The 24216-nt window shown below is 43.7% G+C and overlaps 1 protein-coding gene across 1 annotated transcript in view; it reads right to left on the bottom strand.

Annotated features, from left to right (window-relative positions):
- Positions 1-24216, bottom strand: part of MYO1E (myosin IE) — a 239662-nt gene that overhangs the window by 140180 nt on the left and 75266 nt on the right. Inside the window, exon 2 of the mRNA XM_066275467.1 lies at positions 2520-2663. Within this exon, the coding sequence (XP_066131564.1) occupies positions 2520-2663 (144 nt within the window). The remainder of the gene's footprint in view (positions 1-2519; positions 2664-24216) is intronic.

Genomic DNA, 24216 nt, shown 5'->3' with positions numbered 1-24216 from the left:
AATAATTTGTTCAATTACATTTAGCGGAAGTTAGCCTTATATGGGCTTGTCAATAAACCAATCCTCCATGTAAAAGTTTACAGGATATAATGTATTTGAATTTCCAATAAGCATCTCTACCATTGAGTTTTTGGACTATATCTCAGAAATATGGGAGGAACTTACATGCTTAAGTGTACGATAATAAATAACTAAGGTTATTTTGTACTTTTTGCATTATTTCATTTAACCCTAAAACATCCTCGTGAGGGAGATTTTATTGTCACTCGCATTTTACAGGTGAGGAAGTCAAGGCACACAGGTGACAAAACTTCCTAAGGTCACCAGGCCCATGCTGAACAAGGTTTGAAGCCAGGCAGTCCGGATCCACTTCCTGCACCTGACTTTTTCTTGTCTATCATCTGCCAGTTTCTATGTGCCATGGGTCCTGCATATAAAAGTGACCCAAATGTTCTAATGGTGATAAACCCAGATACAGTGAGCAGATTTCAATTTTTTGGACCAAATAAAATTAAATCTTACAGCTGAATACAACTGCTTTCAAACAATTAAAGGAAGTTCTGCACAGATATTTAGGAGTCAGCAAAGATTTTCCTATAAAGGGTCAGAAAAGTAAATATTTTAGGCTTTGTGGGTCATATGGTCTGTTGCAACTACTCAACTCTGCCACTGGTGCATGAAAACAACCACAGACAAGAATAAAACTGAGCAGGGCTGTGTTCCAATAAAACTTGGTTATAAAGTGGGCAGTGAGCATGGTTTTGTCCGTAGGGAGCCGGCTGCCACCCCTGATCCATACAGCTAACAGACTCAAATATAGCTATTCACACTTAAAAGCAGGGTTTTAGGGATTTAACTACCCACATATTTGGTAAAAACCTCCTATGGTAAATAAGGACTAGCAGAGTATTGGTCAGAACCATCTAAGTGCATCGGAATAGTGTCCTGCTCGGTAATACCTGGTGAGTTGAACTCTCCTAATGATGACATAGGCAGTCCCTGCGAAAGTATTGTTACACAGGTACAAGGGCTTTTAACTAACAAATGAGCAGTGTAAATAATAAACAGAAGCTACTGATTTGAAAACGGATGCTCCCCATGTTTTGGGGGTTAAAATCTAAAATGTATATTATAAGGGTTGCAAAGACTACACCTGTAATGACCCTCCATAGCACCATACCTTCAGGAGCCACCAACAGCATCAGAGTTAAACTTACTGCTACCACTATACAGATTTTACACAAATCTTTGCATGTCTATGACCAACTCTGCAATAATTCCACCAAATATATTTACTTAGTTGTGCCAAACAAAACTCCTGAATCTTGTAGGAACTTAAACATCACAGTTCTCTGTTTATAGTGAAGTCAACACGCATTTGAATCAAATTTCCATTACAAATTTTTTAAAGTCCTATTTAAAAATGGCATCTGGCAAACTAAATTGAGACATAAAGGACAACTGGTAGGCCCTGACCGGGTAGCTCCATGGATAGAGCATAATCCCGGCATGCTGAGGTTGTGGGTTCGATCCCCATCAGGGCACATATGAGAAGCAATCAGTGAGTGCACAACTGAAATGGAACAATTAAGTGGAACAACGAATTGAAGCTTCTCTCTCTCCCTCTCCTTCCATCTCTTTCTCAAATTAAAGGAAAAAAAAGAACAATTCGAGAATGTCAGGCATTTTCAATAGCTGATCTTCACTTCTTATATTTCCTTTAGTAAACATAAGAAGGCAGAAAAACTGACAAAACTGCACATTTTTGCATGAGGCAATCTCTTTTTTAAACTTTTTAAGTCTGGACTGACCTGCTCTGCGATCAGGGAGCATGGTCGACAGAATTCTGCAGATCACGACTTTCTCTGGCCCAGCAGAGGTTGTAGACACCACATGCGTGGCCAGAGGACATCAAAGGTACAGGGCCGTGGGTTAATATAGATCAGGGGTCCTCAAACTATGGCCCGCGGGCCACATGCGGCCCCCTGAGGCCATTTATCTGGCCCCTGCCGCACTTCTGGAAGGGGCACCTCTTTCATTGATGGTCAGTGAGAGGAGCATAGTTCCCATTGAAATACTGGTCAGTTTGTTGATTTAAATTTACTTGTTCTTTATTTTAAATATTGTATTTGTTCCTGTTTTGTTTTTTTACTTTAAAATAAGATATGTGCAGTGTGCATAGGAATTTGTTCATAGTTTTTTTTATAGTCCGGCCCTCCAACGGTCTGAGAGACAGTGAACTGGCCCCCTATGTAAAAAGTTCGGGGACCCCTGATATAGATGGATACTGGCTGCATCTTGATTATGTGAAATGCCAGGAAAAGAATTTAGCATCATCTTTGCCCTTCCCACAGCCTGAACCAAGGGACAAAAAAAGAACACAACCACATTCTGAAAGGGTGAAAACGACGTGAGCACAAAGCATTCAAATGGTCTTCTTACACTCGGAATAAAGCCATGTTTTAACGTGGCCACTGTCATCTCATTTAGAAGTGTCTAAAGGAACCAATAAAGGATACAAAAATGTAGTCATCCATGTATCTCTTCTTTAGATTCTCCACGATGGCATTCTCCGTGATCTTGGAGAGAAGGACCATGTCGTCCACGCCACTGTGTTTGACATTGTGGCTCTGCCAGTGGTACCGGTAGGCACCTTTGCTTCCCTGCAAATGGAAAATACACAATTATTAGGATAGTTTATTTTCTCCTGGCATTATTTCCCAAATAATCCTCCTATCAAATGCAGCAGAATAGAGTGAAGAAAAATTTTGCTATGGATAGACCTGGTTCTAGGCTCAGCTTTGTCACCGATAGACTTAGTGAAGTGGGGGAAAGTTATCTAAGCTCACGGTGCCACTTCAGCTTCTCTTTTCCCATGCAAAAAATGGGAGAAATAAGACCCATTCTATAGAACTGCTGTAAGGATTAAATAAAATGACATACATCAAGCGCCGAACAGGGTATACAGCGAAGATTTTTAACCAGTGTGCTGCAAGAATTTTTAAAGAATGTAATGCCTGAATAGTGATGGCACTGACCTCTTTTCCCTAAGATTGGCAAGTAAAAAAAATGACAACAGCCAACGAACACAATGATAGCTGTTGTTGTGAATGGATCAAAATCATACCCTTTTTTTTGTCAGATTGGCAAAAAATATTTTTTGTGGTGTGCTGCAGAATTGTAGTAATTAGTTTATGTGTGCCGTGAGATAAAAAAGGTTGAAAATCGCTGGTCTAGAGTATAGCACAATAAATGATCGGCAGTCTCTAATAATTCCGTCAACCTTATAGAAACTTTCTAGACTTGTTTTGTAAATGACCAGACAGAACTTAGAAGTAGAAAGAATACATATCACACAATGACGAGGTCACATTATCGTCATTTTCCCTTTATAAACTTATCACTATCAATGTAACATTAAGCCTTCTCCATTCAAAAGATAAGCTATATTTTGGTGACCGATCATTGCACAGTAACAAGAAAAGGGACGGGAGCCTAAAAGTGATCACAGAACATACTGTGGGCAGGAGGACTTCATCCGGCCCCACAGCCTTCTTGGACAGATGAAGCTGTGGCCCTTGTCTGTTTATTGGAGTTAAAACCTAACACCAAGAATGGCTTCTGAACACCCTGCGGCCTGCAAGGGGTTCCTTAAACTTGGCATTTCTGCAGTGGAATTCCCCCATAGGCCCAGCGGTGTGCCTTGTCCTGGGGTGAAGGGAGGATGGGAGCACCCTGGTGGCCACACTTGGGGAATTGGCCATCCATCAAAGGACAGCTAGAGAGCACAGCTAGGTATTGGCACAGGTGATTTACGTGTCAGCAACAGTCAACATGTAAACACAGATAAATGGGTGTTCCAACAACAGGGGAGGCTTTTTTTGTTCTGGGAGAGACAGAAATAACTTCCTGGAGAAGGTGCCATTTGATATAGACCTAAATACTTTTTAAATTTTCCAGAAGACCAGAGGAGAAAGGATATTCTTTACAATTTACACTCATGGGGAAAAAAAGCCAATACATATGAAATAATGGCAAATAACACATGACTAGATAGATATTGGAGGATTCTCCCTTCCCTTCAAGCATCTTCCTGCACACAGCAAGACTCATATCCAGCTATCTTCTCGGGAGTTCCCTTATTGAGGGAGTTTGGACAAAGAAGAGGAAAACTCTGCATAAAGGTATCTAGAAAGGCCACCTCATCAGATATCGAAAGTAGGACGAGAAAAGGTAATAATAGGAGGCTCTTTAAGAGAAGGGGGAGGTGGAAGGAAACAAGATGGACACCACTATAAATTTCACTTTTAAGAAAAATTGCTTGCTTTCTCTTCAGGAGACAGGTCCTTTGATAAAAGCAATTCTAAGAGGCTCTGGGAAAGCAATTTTTAAAAACCAGCCAGTGCCATGGCTCAGGTTCCAGGGTGGGGTTTTAGAGGGCTTGCCACCCATGCTGCCTTGCAAAGGGAAACTGTTTATACGATATATTTGGCTTTCTCAGAACATGCAGCATCACTTCTACAAAATTACCTCAGACCTCACCACCCCTTCTTCCTCTTGTGGCAAGGCAGAAAGAGAAAAGGCCCTGGCCACAGCATGACTCACTGGATCGCAACCGAATGTCCATGGTTTCCTTCCAACCTACATTCCTGATGGCTCCGCCCACCCCTTCCTCCCACAGAAATTACTCTGCATAGAAAACTAACATACCAGTAGGTGCATTTGTTTATTTGTTTTTAACCCCAATAAATATCTACCTTCTTAAAAGGGGCCCCAAATGTTACTTTCTCTTTGAATAATGCAAGCACAGTTGAACGAAACAGAAGGACTATCAATAATAAACTATTTATTGTGCAACTTCTGCAAAGGACAATAAATGGAGGGACCCTGTGTCCGAGTGTTTGTGGTTGTGCTGATCCACAAAAACTGTCTTCTCAAGGTAACCCACATCGGCCTTGGGGTCCAGCCCAACTCTCCCCTCTGTGCCACCAGAGAGTGAGACATTACAGTCCGTCCCCTTTCAGAAGCAGTGCCCTCCCTCTAATAGCAGTTACTTCCCAGTAAGACAGGGCTCCTTGTGAAGTTCATTGAGTCTCATGGTCCCAAATGTCCCTCGACACTGCAGAGTCCCACCGATTGACTGCAGACCTCTACCTTCGAAAGGGTAAGGAACCAACAGCGTGATGGAATAGTCACTATGAACAAGGCAAGGAGCCATTTGATTTGTAGTGGTTGCTCCCTTTACTATTCCAAACCACCACCTGAGAGAGGAATTGACATTCACATGCTACAGCAGGAGGAAACAAGACTTCCAACTACCGTATTTCACCATGTATGACGCTCCCATGTATAAGATGTATCTTAATTTTGGGGCCTGAAATTCAAAAAAAAATTACATAAAGTTATTGAACTCAAGTTTTATTCATCATAAAATTCATACAACTCCTCATCACTGTCAAAACTCCCATCCATTAGCTTGTCCTCATCTGTGTCTGATGATGAATCACTGTGTTCAACAATGACCACAAAAACAAGCACAATAAAGTGGAAAATGCATGTAAAAAAGAAAAACAAAACTACAATTACTGTATAAGACGCACCTAGTTTTTAGACCTCAAATTTTTCGAAAAAGGGTGTATCTTTACATGGGGAAATACGGTTGTTAAAGAGTAAAAGCAAAGTATAAACCAAAGTCTCTATATGAACTCATCTAAACATCTTTGTTTCTTCATCCTCTCTCCATTGTGACTTACTGGATAGCACTATCTGTTAAGTTTAAGATGGTAACAAAATGACAAACTACCTCCAAAACATCACTGAAAACATATTCTTTGTTAACAACCCACCATCTCTTAGCATCAAACATAAAAACACTAAAGTTATTTTTTATTTGATACAGTTCCTATATCCAACTGGTCACAGATCTCACTCTCTATGTTGGTCAAATAAGTTTGTAAATATGATATATAGGTTTGCTTGTTTATAGTTTGCATTGGGTGTGGGGGACAGGCTGTAAGCAGGCAGGGTTGTTATACCCTAAGGCTTAGTTTTAAGACTAAGCCTTTCCTACTGTAAGTGACTTTGTATCAGAGACTTCCTTGTTTGTATATTGGATTTGATTTTTTTTTTAACAGAGACGAGAGGGAGAGAGAGAGAGAGAGAGAGAGAAATGGAAAGAAATGGAGAGAAATGAGAAACATCAATCAGTTTTTCATTGCAACACCTTAGTTGTTCATTGATTGCTTTCTCATATGTGCCTTGACCAGGGGCCTTCAACAGACTGAGTAACCCCTTGCTCGAGCCAGTGACCTTGGGTCCAAGCTGGTGAGCTTTGCTCAAACCAGATGAGCCCGCGCTCAAGCTGGGACCTCGGGGTCTTGAACCTAGGTCCTTCCACATCCCAGTCCGACGCTCTATCCACTGTGTGCCACTGCCTGGTCAGGCTGTATTTTGGATTAAAGGTTTTGACTTCTACACTATAAAATGGGGCAGACAGGGAGCTTGCTCTCTCTCGGTTCCTGAGATTAGCATTAGAGGAGAGAGCAGAGAGAGGAGAGCAGAAAAAGACCACGTGGAGGAGAGAAGAGGCAGCCAAGATGGCAGAGTGCTGAAGGAGAAGCCAGATTGTGCAGAGTTTGTGCAGAGAGAAGGAGATGGGGAACAGAGGTGAATGAAACTGGTGAGGTTAGAAACCTTTGATTCTAGGAAACTCAGCTAAGTCAGTGGCTTTGGGAGCCCTGAATGGAAAGGGAAGTGTTTTCTCACTGTGTGTATTTCTTGCCCGCCTGGTGCAAGCTAGGATTAAAGCTAATGGCCCACCAGTGCGTGGCTCTGTTGTTTCATTACTGTCTGTCTGAATCAAATGTGAACCTGCATGGGCCAGGCAGCTGTGATGGTGGCCGTGGCTACTGGCTTTACATTCGACCTCTCCCGCCCCCCACTCTCCCCCTTCACCTCTCCCAGGCAGTTCCAGCTATATATGTGAACTCATTCAACCTTTAAAACCACTCCCCACACTATGTATTATCTCTATTTCACTGATGAAAAACTGCCCAAGGCATTCCATAGTAACTTTTCTGTCCTTATTGACCTTGGCTTTCTATGCCTTTCTCCTCCCTCCATCCCTCCCCCTAAATTCACATGAGGTAAAGGGTGGGAGGGTAGGAGCAAATAGAGCCCTTTGGGGAAGGCTGGCCTGTCCAGAGCGTCAAGGATACAGCCAGAACCCTCCCCATAGGTAAATGAAAGCTGGGCTCGCAAGTTCTAGTAGATAGAGTGGGAACTTGATCAGGGAAGCTATAAACTAAACGTGGAAGCGTAGGCTCCCACCCCAACCCAGGGAAGCTTAAAACGTTCTCCACAGTGGAACAGAAAAACTCCTTTCTGTTTTGCTGTAGGGACAACATTTGATTACAGCACGACTTTTCCTGAGGCCTTCCTTGGAACAGGCAGTAAGTGGAGAACAAGGTGGGAAATGGTTACCACTTTATAACCCCAGACGGTGTCCTCAGAGGCAGAGGCTGAATGTTGCCCTTGGGCCACGAACTGCTGTTGTAGAATTATGAGAACATGAATTATGTTTCTGGGACAAATAACCTTGACCCCTTCACTTCTTCCTCACTGTCCTGACTGGGAGGGTTGGGGCAGAACTGGCGGCCATGAGTGCTGGGAGGAGGAAGGACAGAGACAGGGGCCTCCCCTTCCGTGTGAGGGGGAGTCACTCTCCTCAGATGGCAAAGGCCCGATTTACCAGGCTGTCACCTCGGCAAATGGTTAACTTTTTAAACCAGTACGGGTACTCAGCAAGGTATTTCCTTCCCCACAGTCCTGGGTGAGTGAGGCACGGCTGTCCAAGGAAGGGGGGGTGGGGGCTGATGTGCCGGCTCGGAAATGGTAATGAGCAGAATGAATAATAATGATGGTGATGATGACGGTGGAAAGTTACTCTTCCCCCTGACAATTATTAAAAATTACAGGGAGATATTTCCCACCAGGTGAGGCTTGAGCACAAGCTCTCTCAGGTCCACGTTTGGTTTCTAATGACAATTCAGTTTATTAAAAAGCGACGACTCACACACACAAGTTCTAGCAAGCGGGGTACGCCCTTTTCCACAGAGTGGCCTGTCGTGTTCCTCTCATTTCGGAGATGGCACCAAGACACAAGAGCTCCTCAGATGCAGGGAGAACCCAGCTCACGGATTCTCTCTAACCGACTTGAAAAGGTTGAGTGTCCCTCCCTGGTGTGTGTTTACCAGGGTGGGGACTGGGAAGAGCAAAGGTGAGTCAGCACAAAGGTGGGGCCTGTTCCCTCCTGAAAGCCAACTTTCATCAGAGAGCCCAGTGTCGCCTGCCTGCCACGGCCCCGCTCTGCAGACACTCTCCCTAGTGTCTCTGAGCATTTCTCCTCGGTTCATCCAGGACACAGGAGGAGACCACAGACTGGGTAACTACAGTCTTCAAACGCCCCAAAAGGGAGGCGATTAGGAATGCTGTGTAAGTACAGTAGGCCCAGTGTTGGGCTGGGCCTGGGGGCGGGTGCCCCCACCCATATTCTCACACTCTTCTAGGAAGAGGAGGCTGCACAGTATTTTTAGACAGCAGTGTGGATATAGGTGACAAAATTTTAATCCCACAGACCAATATGTATACAGTTAACTAAATAAAAATGAAATCTACACCCTCTATGACCCAGCAATTGCATTTTTAGGAATTTATCTCTAGCTATACCAAGATATATGTACAAATTTATTCACTATAGCAAAATGTGTATGGGGAATGGTGGACACGGGGTCGTGGACTGACGAGTATGGCACACCCTCTCACAAAGGAGAGCTACGCAGTCATTGAAAGGAAGACTTGTGTCAACATGGAACGATCTTCAAGACACACAGTTTCATGAAAATAGCCATCAATATGTGGATTAAGTAAAGAGACAGTATTTGTCTAAAATTTTTTTAAAAGACGTGTTATAATTGCTTTCTTGAAAGGTTCACAGGTTCCATTGGGGAGAAGGGTGACTTTCCATTTTAAACTTTTCTGCTCTGATTACATTAAAAAATCATATGGAAGTCTTAGTAAAATTTTATTATTATTATATTGAGAGGCGGGGAGGCAGAGAGACAAACTCCCACATGCGCTCTGATCAGAATCCACCCGGCAAGCTCCCTATGGGGCAATGCTCTGCCCATCTGAGGCTGTTGCTCAGTTGCTTGGCAACCAAGCTATTTTATAGCACCTGAGGTGAAGCCATGGTGCCATCTTGTGGCTGGGGTCAATTTGCTCAAATGAGCCATGGCTGGGGGAGAGAGAGAGACAGAGGGAGAAAGAGAGAGAAGGGGGATGGGTGGAGAAAAAGATGGTCCTGTGTGCCCTGACTGGGAATTGAACCAGGGACTTCCATGCGCCAGGCTGACACTCTACCACTGAGCCAATGGGCCAGGGCCTTAGTAAAATTTAAAAATCAACATTAAAAATGATGCCAATACAATCAAGCATTTTCTATGGATGATGCTGGGTGGTGACTGAGTGTAGAGCCAGTAGCTGCGGCTGTCGTGGCCATCCACATGCAGGTTCCCATCAGATTTGGGCAAATGGTAAAGAAACAGTGAAGCCAAAAAATGGTGGGCCATTCCTTTATTCTAGTCTCACAACTGGCCGGCAAGTAAACATACAGCAGAAAAACACTTCCCTTTCTATTCAGGGCTCCCAAAGCCACTGACTCATCCGGTTTTTCCTAGAATCAAAGGCCTCCACCAGTCTCAGTCACCTCTGGTTTCCCATCTGCCAACATGGCTTCTTACTCTGCAAAACGGACTTCTCCCTCCTTCCCTTCCATCTTGGCTTCTTCTTCTTCTCCTCTTCCTCCTAAAAACCTATCTGGGCCCACAAAGACCCCTCCTTCAGCGCACATTAACATAACAATGGCCCTTTCCAAGCAGGAATGCAATCCACAATCAACTGCCCTGCTCTGGGGGCAAGCACACATGTGGTTGGCCCAGTGCCATCTGTATCAATAAAAGTGAGCAAACTCAGAAGTCATATTTTACAAACTCATTTGCCCAACACTGGGCTCTGGGCTATCCCAAAGCCGGTACCATGGTTGTAAGCCTGGGTTCTGAGCAGGTTGGAGGTTTGAAAGGTGGGTTGGGAGGTGTGGCATGAATGAGAAGAAATCATGTCTGGGGTGATTAGCTGGTCCTTAAACACAACAGGGCAGCAGATCTGATTTCTAGAAAACTTGGGGCTAGAATGCTCCCAATGTTATAAGTGTATCACGCTGAGAATCAGATAAACAATGTTCTTATTGTGGAAAACGAACCAGAAGTAACGCTCAGGCTTGCCATTGAATTAAACTTGAGCTTTTTTTCCCTATTATTATTATTGTTTTTGTCCCAGTGAGTCCTAACAAGAAAGGCACAGAACTATCCATTAGACTTGAATCTTTGAATTGACAGTCTGGGAATTCTACCTTTTGCAGTTTTGCTATTTGACTGGAATGAAACACTTCCATTGCAAATGATGGGGGTGAGGGGTTGTAACTATAATACTTGTCTCTTGTGTGCCAGGTACAGCAATGTATTTCAGTTTTATGGAATTTAGCTCCCTCCCCCATTATTAGGGTGATGCGAAGATGTATGTTTGGAGCGAGCGTGTCTGTGCTGAAATACAGTGAACAGAATGCAAGGAAGGGCTGTTTCTGGAAGAGTGCGGGGCAGTTAGTAGCCAATCAGCATCTCATTCCCTCAGCCCTTAGGGTAACTGGAACTAACATTTAACAAACCCATAAATGTGTGCCAATGCTTTACGTGGTCTCATTTAATTCATACACCACGTGCAGGACGTGAATATTACAATCTATTACTATTTTACAAATGGTAAAGCTGAGATCTGGAATTTTAATTCACCAAGTTACTTCTACTGGGAGGGGGGGTTGGGATGGGAAAGTTCTTTGTGGGGTTGGCACACAAAGTGGGGTGGGGGGCAGGGCTGGGTGGGGGGAGGCTCAGTGAATGTAGATGTGCTCGCTTCATTCATGTAAGTATATGTGACCCACACAAAGGTTCAATAATTGTGTGCCGTCTCCACATTCCTGTCTCAGAGCTGAGACTTGCCATGGGGATTTCTGGCTCCCATTTCTTTGCTCTTCCCGCTATATCACATCTCACGTATAATACCATCGTCAAGGCCATGCACAGATGCTGGATCCAGGACCACGAGGTCCACGGTCAGTGTCTTAGCCACGGTTGGCCAGAGTCAACCTTCCTGGAAGCGACGAAGCACACATAATGTACTGTTCAAACTGGAACACTTTGAGTGCAGAAGAAAGTGTTGTCTATAATAAAGCTGGAACAACAGGCATAAACCAGGAGTATCTCAGGTACATGGTGTATCTGTGACCAACCTAATCTCAGAAAAGTCATGGGCAACTCTCAAAGACCAACCTTCTTAGCTGAGATCCTGGGCTCCTTAAAGACAGAGTCTCCCACAAATCACTCTGCTTGTCTGGGCCTCTCAGCTACCTGCTCAAGAAGAGGTTCCTAACTCTACATTGTCTCCAGAGGCTACTGTAAAGATCAAATAAGACTGAGAGTCACTCAGTCACTCCAACCCCTAATCCCTCTGGGAGAGATTTGGTTTTATATGATGACATGACCGGGGGGGGGGGGGGGGGCGCAATGCATGGATAGTGCACGTCAGGCTGGTAACATTGACTTGACTAACTTAGCAGGGAAGAGAAAAAAAGTTTGTAAAAAAAAAAAAGAAGAAAGAAATAACAAGAAATGGTCAGGTGCCCCAATTTTGTTTTAATTGCATATATGATGCTATTTTGGTAAAAAGATATCTCTGTATGGAAATCTGGTGCATTTGTCTTCTACATGGTTTTATTTGCCTACTGAGCATATGGTTATAAAATGTGCACACACATATGGTTGTTTTCATGGGGAAAATTCGAGCAAATAAGATAAGGGATGTGAAAGTACTCAGTAAAGTAAAATTGTTGCCCTATTATTTGTTACTCCATGTGAGCTCAGGCTTCCAATTCCTGTTGTTATCCCAGCTTGCAGCTTTAGTAAACTCTTCTTTAAATAACAATGGGCCCCAAACAGGAGAAAATCCCAGCTTCTCTTTTCCTTTCTCTGCCTGAAATGTTGTTCCCCAAAGGGACATTTTCAGTAGCAATGAAAAAAAAGATCAAATCTAAGATGTTATAAATGAACAGTGAACATATTCATATTCCATTATTACTAAGGTGTGTGTTTTTTCTTATTCTAACATCCTGAAATTGTGTCTTATCAGCAGTGCTGTGTCACAGTTTAACTGGAGGTATGGTTTTGGGTTTTTTTTTAAATACATGTAGAGAAAAATAAAATGATGTTTCTTTTACAATCAACAGCATCTTGGGTTTGATGATTTATGGCACATAACACGAGGGGACAGGCACTGTTCTGTACACTTTACAAATATTAAGCTGATGGTTAATATAAAAAACATAAAATATTATCAGGATTTTGATTATTCTGGAAACATTGTACCATGTATTAATGTGACTTTGGAAGCTGTGCAGTGGTGTTGACTGGTGAGGCCCAAGATCGCCTACCCCTAGAGGCTTTGCTGTGAAAATTTTTGTAGCTGGTACCCCCCACCCGTCACAAACAGGATGAGAGTGAATGTCCTGGCTGACAAACTGCCCATCACCACCAGACCACAAGCTTGCAAAACAAGGTAATTTCCTCTTTGATTTTTTGTATAGGCACATTCAGACTTATATGTCTTTTAATCTCAGAGTTCCTTCACTGATAAGACCATCTGACACAGGAAGCAGGCCACCCCTCACCCCTGATGTGATGCATACACCCCCGCAGGAGATGCGTTTTTTACCTTAATTTACATACACTATAATCCCGTGTTTCCTAAACCTTAGTCATTTTCAACCACAAATTCTTCTATTGACTGTCCTGTCCTTTTTAATTTGGCTAACTTCTAAAACAATCATCTCCATAAAATCACTAGTTTGGCGTTAGTTTTATTTCTTTGAGATGTGTTAAAATAATAACGAAGACATATGATTTAAAATACACAACATGGGGTTGTTGTGCATTCTGAATATACCATCCACCTTGGTACCCTGTCCCATCCGTGGGGACTGGACCTGTTACCATTCTCTACTGGGCCTGTTCCCACCAATTTCAAGTCTAGACATAAGGTATTCCAATGACTTCTATTGTTATTTACCAAACACATTTTTCTCTGCTGTGGAAATCTCACATAGCAAGACCAGATTCCCCTTGAGATATTGGTGGGGGCCCAGGATTTGTTTTCACAAACAAATTTGGTTTCACAAGTAGAAACCACTCTGTATTCATGTTTTGAGTCCCCTGCATTTCCCATCAGGGGTCACAAGACACCTCCTGTAGTCCTCTCTACTCAGAAAACCCTCCCAGTCACATGGGGGACATTTTACTGGTCCCCAGGGTGAGGGCTTGTCTTGAGGCTGAGGAGGATATTCTCTCTGGGGCACCTGTAATTTATTCTTTCTCTCTAGGGAAGCACTTCCTACAAGTATTATCAGCACGTTGTCTTCTTTTCTGGCTCCATCTCTAGGGAATGCAGAACAGTGACTCTCTCCTCTTTGGGAGAATATTTGTCTTGTCACACAACAGCTAATTCATGTCACATATCAGCATTGTTCTAACATTTTATACATGATAATTAATTTAATTCTCACAACCTAACCAGTCAGGAAACTGTAGCACAGAGAGGGTAAGTGGCTTTGCCCAACTCCAACAGCTGGGCTTGAAACCCAGATCAACAGGCTCTCGAATCTGTGGGCATAACCATGATGCTCACTGCCTCTCATAATAAAGTAAGTGGCCACTGAAAACAAAAATCCCGAAGTTAACAGGAACTGCTTTATTGCATGTTTAGTGTGTGCCATGTATCAACTTCTTTCATCTGCACAGGCGCTCTTATTGCTGGTATGTAGGGGCAACTTGTGCAAAGCCTGGCAGCCAGAGGCCCACAGAGCAAGCAGTCTGGCTCTACAGGGCCTTGCAACAGACAGAGAAAACTCAGTGCCATTGCACTGGCCTTGGGAGCACATCTGCCCCCTGCTGTGTCCCTAGCATGCAGGGCAGTGCCTGGCACAGTGTCATCTTCAACCACTAGTCTGGTGAATGAATTCCAGGTTGCATGGCTTATCTCAAAACCAGGTGTGTTTTTTTTTTTAAAGATTTATTTATTTGTTTGTTTGTTTATTTATTTATTTATTTAGAGACAGAGAGAGGGATAGATAGAGACAGACAGACAGGAACGCAGAGAGATAAGAAGCATCAATCATCAGTTTTTCGTTGTGGCACCTTAGTTGTTTATTGATTGCTTTCTCATGTGTGCCTCGACCACGGGCTTTCAGCAGACCGAGTAACCCATTGCTCGAGCCAGTGACCTTGGGCTCAAACTGGTGAGCTTTTGCTCAAACCAGATGAACTGGGCTCAAGCTGGCGACCTCAGGGTCTTGAACCTGAGTCTTTCACATCCCAGTTCGATGCTCTATCCACTGCGCCACCGCCTGGTCAGGCAAAACCAGGTGTTTCTTACTGTGGCAGCTACATTGGGAAAAATGGGGGTCCTGGGCCCAGAGTCTGCCCCAAGACAGAAAGAAGTTTCAAAAGCTTTCCTGTTGCCCCCATCCCAGGAGGTCAAAGGGAAGAAATGTCGCCCCTAAAGACAGCTCTTCTCTTAATTGTCTAAATTGTCTAGTGTAGTCCAGGTTAAGACAACAAGCTAGCCTGACCAGGCGGTGGCGCAGTGGATAGAGTGTCGGACTGGGATGCAGAGGACCCAGGTTCGAGACCCTAAGGTCACCGGCTTGAGCACGGGCTCATCTGGCTTGAGCAAAAGCCCACCAGCTTGAACCCAAAGTCACTGGCTCCAGCAAGGGGTTACTCGGTCTGCTGAAGGCCCGCGGTCAAGGCACATATGAGAAAGCAATCAATGAACAACTAAGGTGTTACAACGCGCAATGAAAAACTAATGATTGATGCTTCTCATCTCTCTCCATTCCTGTCTGTCTGTCCCCGTCTATCCCTCTCTCTGACTCACTCTCTGTCTCTGTAAAAATTAAATAAATAAAATTTAAAAAAATAAATATAAAAAAAAAAAAAAGACAACAAGCTAATCTTGACCATAGGGTGAGGACATTTCAAACTACAGAATACAATGACTCAAATGGTTGAAATCCCTTTAAATGAAAAAAATCTCGTTTTATGTCTGCCTCTGTTTATAGTGCGATCAAACAAATGATGAAGAGTCCCATTGGTGTCAGTCTGTCTTTTCAGCTGCGGCTTTGGTAAACTTTGGTTGCTTAACAGTGTCGTCAAGCACTTATCAATCCCTCAGAACGTCCCTGTCATCACTCCTGTTTTCAAGTACAAAGGTTGGGGAATGCAATTCCATTTGCTAATCCAGCAGTTGATTAGAATCAACAGACTTGTGTTCAAGCGCAAGCTCTACCTCTGTGACCTTGGGCAAAGTCAGGTTCATGGAATTTTATTTTATTTTCCTTTCCTTCTTTTCCAAGTAAGAAGAGGGGAGATAGAGAGACAGACTCCTGCATGTGCTCTGACCGAGGTCTACCCAGCAACCCCTGTCTAGGGCCAATGCTCAGCCTGCCCATCTGGGACCAATGCACTCGAACCAATTGAGTCATGGCTGCAGGAGGGAAAGAGAGAGAGAGAGAGAGAGAGAGAGAGAGAGAGAGAGAGAGAGAGAGAGAGAAGGGGAGGAAGGGGTGGGGGAGAAGCAGACAGTTGCTTCTCCTGTGTGCCCTAACTGGGAATCAAACCTGGTACGTCCCACGCCAGGCCAATGCTCTACCACTGAGCCAACTGGCCAGGGCCTTATTCTTTATAATTAAGGCAATCTATTAAATATACAACACTTAAATGTGATTTAGGTTTCACACCTCTACTGATGGGATTTTCATTAATAAGTAGATTTATAAACCAGGAAAAGAAAACCCTATCAGGCTATGTGTTCTCATTTTTGTTTTGAAAATTATAGTCCCAGCAATGATAGCTGTTCAGTAAATTTCTTTAATTGAATTAAAAACTCAAAGTAATGAGGCAGGCAAACTAAAGAAATACCATAACCACTAGCTCTTGTTCACATTATTGATTAAAATGGGAATAAAAACAGAGACAATTGAATAATTCCTTGTGGCATAAAATGAACTACTGCTCTGTCCCATGAAAAAAAAAGAAATCTTAATTTAAATGATATTCTGAGGAAAAAGAAAAATATGCAAAGACCTATCAGCAGAGTGTAGCGGAATTGATATCAACCTGATTAAAGACAGTCTCCCAGGACTCGCTATCACTCACAGCATCTTGCTATATTGATTGCAAAATATGCATTATTTAGGTCATGTCAAATGGTGAAGGTACGACAATACAAGATAACTCATTTTATGGTTTTTAAAAACATTGTTTAATTTTTCTGAGAAATGAACAGACATATCTGAATGAGAAAACTCAATGTAAAAAAAAGCTTTGTAAGGTTGATGGGATTCTTTTATGTATATGCTTTTAAAGCCAGTGTGGACACGGGAAAGAATATAGAGTAGGATTTTAGGTGGAGGTACAACAGGTAAGGTGTCGGTATGTCACCTCCTGCTGAGCGGTGCTGGTCAGGATGTGCTAAGTGAGGAGAAGGGCCTGGGAAGTGATGGGGGCTGTCCCAGGGACAGGGGCAGCCTGTGGCACAGGTTAGCCTTGGCGATGCTGAGCTCAGGACAGAAGCCAAGCTCAGGATAAGGGGCATCCCCTGCACCACAGTCACAAGCCAACACTGAACAGAGGTCAGAAGTGAGAAATGCCACCCCCTCTCCTGTGTTTGGCATGGGCACATGTGGGCCCTCTGCTTGCGCAATGCACCCTAAGCTGTGACACAGATGCCATGTTCCTCTCGGGGAAAAAAATGTAGCTTAAGGCTTTGGTCTGGGAGACTTTTTAGAGTATAAACAAGACCTATTTAACAGATCCAGAGAAATCTCGGGCCACAGAGAAGCTGGCTGGCAGGATGGCCGAGAGGAAGGTTCTGTGAGGATATCTCAGCCGGGGGCGGAGGAGGGGGGAGCCCCAGAGCAGCCACTAATCAACACGGCAGATCAAGTGTCACCAAGGGTCCTGCAGGCTTAAGACAGCCTCATAGGTGAAGATAAACACCTGTTCTATGCTCTCATGCCCTTTCGTCACCTGGCCATTTCTTTTCATAACCCATGCTTTGAACTTCAAGAATAGAACAAAAATAGGGCTGAACTGAAGGTATACAGAAGGAGGGGGAGAATTGTGTATGCACTTGACAGTTCAGTTAAAAGCCCCAGGATAGACAGGAAGGCAGGCTCTTGTCTCCTGGTGCCCTTGCTATTATCTCTGGGAAGCCCCACCTGGACTGCAGGAGGCCAGCTCTGGGGCCCGTGTGTCATGGGCACAGGGCCGGTGCAGCAGGGAGGAACACAAATACAAAAAACTTACCTTGTTTTTATGTGTCTTTGCCTATAGAAACTCCAAAGGATTCTTACCACCTACTGCTGTAACCACCCGTCCCCCCAAGTTCAGTAAGCAAGTTATGGAGATGGATTCACAATAAAACCAATTTGGGAGATCAGCAGAGCTTCTGTGTGAGTGGATCCGGGACCCTCATTACTAATGTTCTTTCAGGTTGGGGGAGGGCACCAACAGGCAGACTTTGCCTCCTTTTGGCCAACTTAAATCCTTACTAAACTTTCAACTGCAGGCAAATACAGATGTTTAAAAATATAGAAGTTGGATTGAAAGGTCAAGAGAGGCTGTGCAGAGGGACAGAAGACCCTTCTCTCTCTGAGGGGGAGGGATTCTAATTGAATAGAGAGGTCTTAGTACACATACAACTAAAAAGACTTTTAAGTAAGTTAAATGTCTCAAAGACATTTAGTAAAAGCAGCACTGCAAACATTCCAGTCTCCAAGTCTCAGTTTCTTTTTCTGCAAAATGGGGATCATAACAGTACATATCTAACATTCAGGGCTTCTGAGGGTGTTAAGTTACCACACGGAGAGTTCGTTCATACTACACTGCATGGCCCACCGTGAGAGTAAAGTTGTTGCTAAGCATAACAAGTAAACTGGGAACACTGGTAGCTGTGAATAGTGCCCTCATTGGATACCTGATGTTTCAAGAAAGAATCAAAGAACAATCATCTCAGCGGGACAATAAGAAGATAAAAGCAGAGACGATTCAATAAAGAAACATGGAACTTTTAAAGTTTCACGATGCTCAAGTGATGCATAGTCGCACGATATGTGAGACATTCGAACCCAGGATTTTCTGAAAACCGGGATCTACTACAGCAGAGTAGAAGAAAGACAGTAGCTGCTGAAAAGGCCCGGAGACAGGTTGAGAGGTTAACTGGAAAGGAAACCAGTAGCCCTGGCCAGATGGCTCGGCTGGTTCGAGCATCGTCCGGATATGCACAAGTTGTGGGTTCCATCCCAGGTCAGGGGACACACAGAAACAGATCAATGTGTCTTCTCTAAAAAAAAAAAAAGAGAAAGAGACACAGAGAAAAATGGAAGACAATAATGAAGAAGAAGAGTAATAAGGACCATCTTGAGTATCAGATGCCTTATAAGTAAAAAAAAAAAGAAGTGAAGGTGTTTAAACAAACTACAAAGGAGAAAGGCAAGGAAGGGACAAGAATACCTCTATATTTACATTCTAAACCCTAAATTTAATAGCTGGGAGGGCCTTGCCTGGTGACTGATCAGGCCAAATCTTTTACTTCACAGATGAAGAATTTTGAGGCCTGAGAGATGATGCTTGTCCGTGGTACCAGGTACTTAATACAAGAACCAGGACCAGAAATCAGTTCTTCCAGCGCTGGGTCCAGCACTGGGCAAACCGCCAGCCCCTACTGAGCAAACCTGCAGTGAAGGTTTCTATCATCCACAAAAGTTCTGGGAGGAACAATCAAATGAGGCATTAAAATATTTTATTTCTTTTTTTTTTCTTTTACAGAGACAGAGTGAGAGTCAGAGAGAGGGATAGATAAGGACAGACAGACAGGAACAGAGAGAGATAAGAAGCATCAATCATTAGTTTTTCATTGTGACACCTCAGTTGTTCATTGATTGCTTTCTCAGATGTGCCTTGACCGTTGGGCTACAGCAGACTGAGTGGCCCCTTGCTCGATCCTGCGACCTTGGGCTCAAGCTGGCGAACTTTGCTCAAACCAGATGAGCCCGTGCTCAAGCTGGCGACCTCGGGAGTCTCCAACCTGGGTCCTCCGTATCCCAGTCCGACGCTCTATCCACTGCGCCACCGCCTGGTCAGACTAAAATATTTAATTTCTTAAATAATAAACATGAACCTTGACCCTCTGGCATTCAGGCTGCATGAGGGCACTGGTGTCCATGTAAATATTAAATATTGGAAGAGCTTAATTTCTTGTTTTTAATATTAAGATGAATATAAACAGAAGATTTAATATTTGCTACCTCGTGAGTTGTCTGGCATGCAAAAGTACACAGACCCCACAGTTTGAGGATCACTTTCCTAGAACTCCTTTGCTTTGTACCCAAGATACAGGCCTCTGTGTATGGGGTTTGGGGAGGAATAAGAGTCAAGGTCTTGGAGGTCAAGGAAAGGAGTCAAGGTCAAGGAAAATTGGAGGTAAGCTGGTAAAGGAGAACAGCACTCTGCAGATGACAAGGGGAAATGCCAGCAGAAATTTACTGGACAAACGGCCAGCCCCTCCTGAGCAAACCTGCAGTGAAGCTTTGTACTCTAACTAGCGATCTCTAGCTGGAGAATTCTATGCTGCTCCTTCTGATAGTAACATTATTCTGCCAGTCACTAAACTTGAAAAAACACAAGCTAACCATGTCTAATGTGATCATGGGTCATGGTTGAGTCACACCAGCATAAAGCTCACAACTCCATAGAAAATCCAAGAAAGTTCTGGGGATTGCTGCCCCATTGCTTATTGTATTCTGTGAAATGTAATGCGGTATCACAAAGGCAAGACTGTGCGCTCCACAATCTTCAGGGAACATGGCATGGACACTGCTTTTCCTGAGCACCTACTAGGTGCCAACACTCTGGAAGGTGCTTTGTTTAATTTGGTCTCAAAAGAACTGTAGACCCAGGGAGGTACTTTGATCTCCATGGAAGTGATGAAAAAATTGGCCAGAAAGTCATGGAATCCAGGTCTGTATTTGGGTTTGGTGGGCTTAGAAACCCACAGCAGCTTTCACTGAGGCTATGGTGGAAGACAGAAGAAATGGACTCCTCACTCTGTGAAAATATCTCAAGGGAGGCGTCCTCTGATTGTGAGGTTTCACATAGAGCACCTGAAGCTGCCGTAAGTCCCACGTGGCAAGCTGGATGGATGGCTTTGGCCGCGGAACAGAGACGGCCACTGGGATCAGAGGGGCATGTTAGGCACCCCGATACAATCTCCTTCAAAGTCCTTTTCACATCCAGTGTCAAAGACAGAACCTCACACTCTGGACTTCGGTAAATGCAAGTTTCTCCTTCAAAATTTTTTGGGAATAAATGATGATTTCTCTTTGTGGCAAAGATACCTCTTAGCACAATATGGACATTCAACTATGTTAAAAACAACCTCACAATAATTCTCACTTGGATAATATAGGCAAGGTAGATATCAACTGCCAGGTGGGGATCCGCTGGAGAGAACTGTTGCATAGCTTCTGAACCACATGGCAAACCACATGGCACTGTCACCCCTGCAAGGCCAAGAGCGGGCAGTAGACTCTAGTCTTCCTTGTAGTGAGGACAGGAATGAGAGTCAAGGGGGCTGGAACTGTCCCACAAATGATCCCAAAGCAGTAATAACAGAAATCATGTTCTGCAAGGAATTGAGACAAACTGCAACCTACTCGCTGTGTTAGGTAGAAAAGAGCGCCACACCCACCCAGTTATGGAGAAGACGGCGTGCTCCGTTTTGGGCAGGACGGTGAACAGAAAGAAAGCAATGTCAAGATCACCACCTCCCAACAAGAACGGTGCAAGACCACAAGTGAATGTGCAAAACATTTGCATGGCCCTGGCCGGTTGGCTCAGCGGTAGAGCGTCGGCCTAGCGTGCGGAGGACCCGGGTTCGATTCCCGGCCAGGGCACATAGGAGAAGCGCCCATTTGCTTCTCCACCCCTCCGCCGCGCCTTCCTCTCTGTCTCTCTCTTCCCCTCCCGCAGCCAAGGCTCCATTGGAGCAAAGATGGCCCGGGCGCTGGGGATGGCTCCTTGGCCTCTGCCCCAGGCGCTAGAGTGGCTCTGGTCGCAACATGGCGACACCCAGGAGGGTCGCAACATGGCGACGCCCAGGATGGGCAGAGCATCGCCCCCTGGTGGGCAGAGCGTCGCCCCTGGTGGGCGTGCCGGGTGGATCCCGGTCGGGCGCATGCGGGAGTCTGTCTGACTGTCTCTCCCTGTTTCCAGCTTCAGAAAAATGCAAAAAACAAACAAACAAACAAACAAAAAAACCAAAAAACAAAAAAACATTTGCATGGTTTCTGGTTGCAAAAATGCTGAAAGGGTTTATACTATACTCTTCTCCCAAGTGCACAAAAGTCCCTTTTCCAACTGAGCCCCGAGACCCCAAATTTAAGGAAACGTAGCGTCAAGAGTCCTAATATCCTCCCTGGCTGTGACCTCTTCTCCTCCTGGGAGTTGGGCCAAAAGTACGTACAACTTACTGATCAAATAACCAACACCCAACACACCTGGAGTGACCACAAGTTCATTGGAATCAAAGGCAAAAAAATAAAAAATTTAAAAAGAAATTACTATATGTTTGATGGTGTTTGTCTGGGTTGAAGGTACAGACGTAGCTGCTAGCTTTGCACTTAGAAGAAAACTTCATATTAATTTATTTTTTAAAAATTCAGCAGAGCAAGAAGAGTACAAAAGTTAGAGAAGAGAGAAATCGCCTGAGATCCTGAGAAAGATAAAAGGCAAATAATTTAAATTAAACATGCAGGAAACATAAAAGAGGGAAAGGAAAGAAAACAACTCTAGAGATCTAAATATACAACAAAGAAAAGTTGTTTGATCATAGGGCAAGCCGTGTGAATAAATAAAATACCATGAATACTATAAAGGAAAAAAAATTTTTTAAAAGAAAAAAGTTTCCTTCCAACTTCCATTCTAATGAAACCACAGTCCTTTTGGTCTGACAACTAAATCCAGCCGCTAAATTCAGCTTTGAAAAATCTACATAACATTCTCTAGTTTTAAAAAATGTAAGTGAACCAATCATTTCCAATCAGTATGCAATTTTTGTTTGCTGGGTAGGTTTGTTTTGAGCTGCTGTGAATAAAGGCAAGAATGATTTTATTTTATTTTTGTCATTAAAAGTTTTCTCCGTTAAAAAATAAACCTATGTTTATTTTATCGGACTCCAAAGACAATTTATCAGTTGGTTTTTTTATTTTTATTTATTAACTTTAGAGAGAGAGAGGAAGGGAAAGGGAGAGAGAGAGAGAGAGAGAGAGAGAGAGAGATTGATTGATTTGTTCCTGTATGTGCCCTGACTGGGAATTGAACAGGCAACCTCTGAGCTTTGAGATGACACTCCAATCAAACAAGTTATCCAGCCAGGGCCAATTAATCAGTTTTGAAGAGAGGTTTGAATATTTTAAAACATACCCAGTTGGTGTTTCCCTTGTCTCCAAATCAAAAGTCTGTACCACCTTTCCTTAAAGGTGTTTCTATAGCACATTGGTTGTGAGCCTGCACACTGCTATCAAGTGATTATTATTTAAACCTTCATGAAATGCACGTGGACGGGCAGGCAGGGCTGTTGTGGAATTAAAAGTGTGTTATGGTAGAAACAAAACCAGAGTTGGGCGCAAGGATGGACAACAATGTGCAACGCTGCAGATGGCAATGGGAGGTCTCAAAACAATGTGCAGTTCCTTTCTCTTCTGTTTTGCCTCATTGTGTTTTGAATAGACTGAATCACTGCCCAGCCTCGGGGGCCGGCCTCTGAAAGGGCCCATTGTAAGGGATATGCTTTCCAGAGCAGAGTTAAGGTTGCTGTAGTAACCTTCACTATGAATTTCCTGACCAGTGTGATGAAAATCTCAACTGAATTGTGACATTACTATAGTTACAAACAAGACTGCAAAATGAGCATGGGCCTATCCATTTAGGGGGTCTTTTCTTATCGGAACATAACCCACTATCTGCTGCCTAAAGCATTCACATAGCCAAAGAAGGGACTGGGTTTCTAAGAGCCAGAGCTTGACAATGGAACCTGTAGGGGGGGGGGTCTCCTACGGTGTGGGTATGGTGGGCAAATGGGAATTTGCAGACCAAAGAAAGGCCTCACAGCTCATGAACTGTTTCCACCAACATGTTTGCAGAGTTGGGGAAACCACTTTTCTGGAGCTGAGCAGGGAGGTGTAAATACCCATGGTCCAAAGGCCACAAGCAAAGAATAATTCTGCATTTCATAGGAGAAAATAGTTCAGGATTCAGCAGAGTGCCCTTCATTTCACCATGAAAAAAAGGCAGAACGCAATCACCCTAATTTACCAGATGGGACACTAAGCTGGAATGAAACCCCTGCCCAAAGAACTCTGTTGAGGGCTTACTATGTACCAAGCAAATTTCTAAGCTCTTTACATCTATGTATTAACTCATTTAATTGTCCTAACAACCCTATACGGTTGGTGTTACAATTAATTGCCACTTGAATAATGAGGAAGCCCTAATACAGAGAACTTGTATCACTTGCCCCAGATCAACTGCTAGTAAGCAAATTTTCTGGTTCCAGAATCTTTACTGAGCTTTATCTTGTCCACATGGCATTTGGGTAGTTTGAATCTGGAGCTCTGAAACATAGGACCCAGAAATGGGCCAGGAACATCGATTTGGGAGTCCTCCACTAGTAAAAAAGTTGTTGCTATAGACATGGCTGAAATTGTGCAGAGTAAGGAGCAAATTGGAGAGAAGAAAACTAAGGATGGTTAGTTCTTTCTTTCATTCATTCATTCATTCATTCATTCATTCATTCCAATAGTTTTATGTCCCTGCTCGGAGCCAAGCGCTGTTCTAGGTGCTAGGGTAACAGTTGCAGACCTTACAGACAAGGCTCCTACCTTCATCAAGCTTACTTTGTCATTGGTGAGGCAGAAGACAGACAGAATAGATA

Source organism: Saccopteryx bilineata, chromosome 4 (genome assembly GCF_036850765.1).
Source record: "Saccopteryx bilineata isolate mSacBil1 chromosome 4, mSacBil1_pri_phased_curated, whole genome shotgun sequence".
Taxonomy (NCBI): domain Eukaryota; kingdom Metazoa; phylum Chordata; class Mammalia; order Chiroptera; family Emballonuridae; genus Saccopteryx; species Saccopteryx bilineata.
The sequence above is the reverse complement of the archived record's forward strand: the minus strand, read 5'-3'. Positions and strand labels throughout refer to the sequence as shown.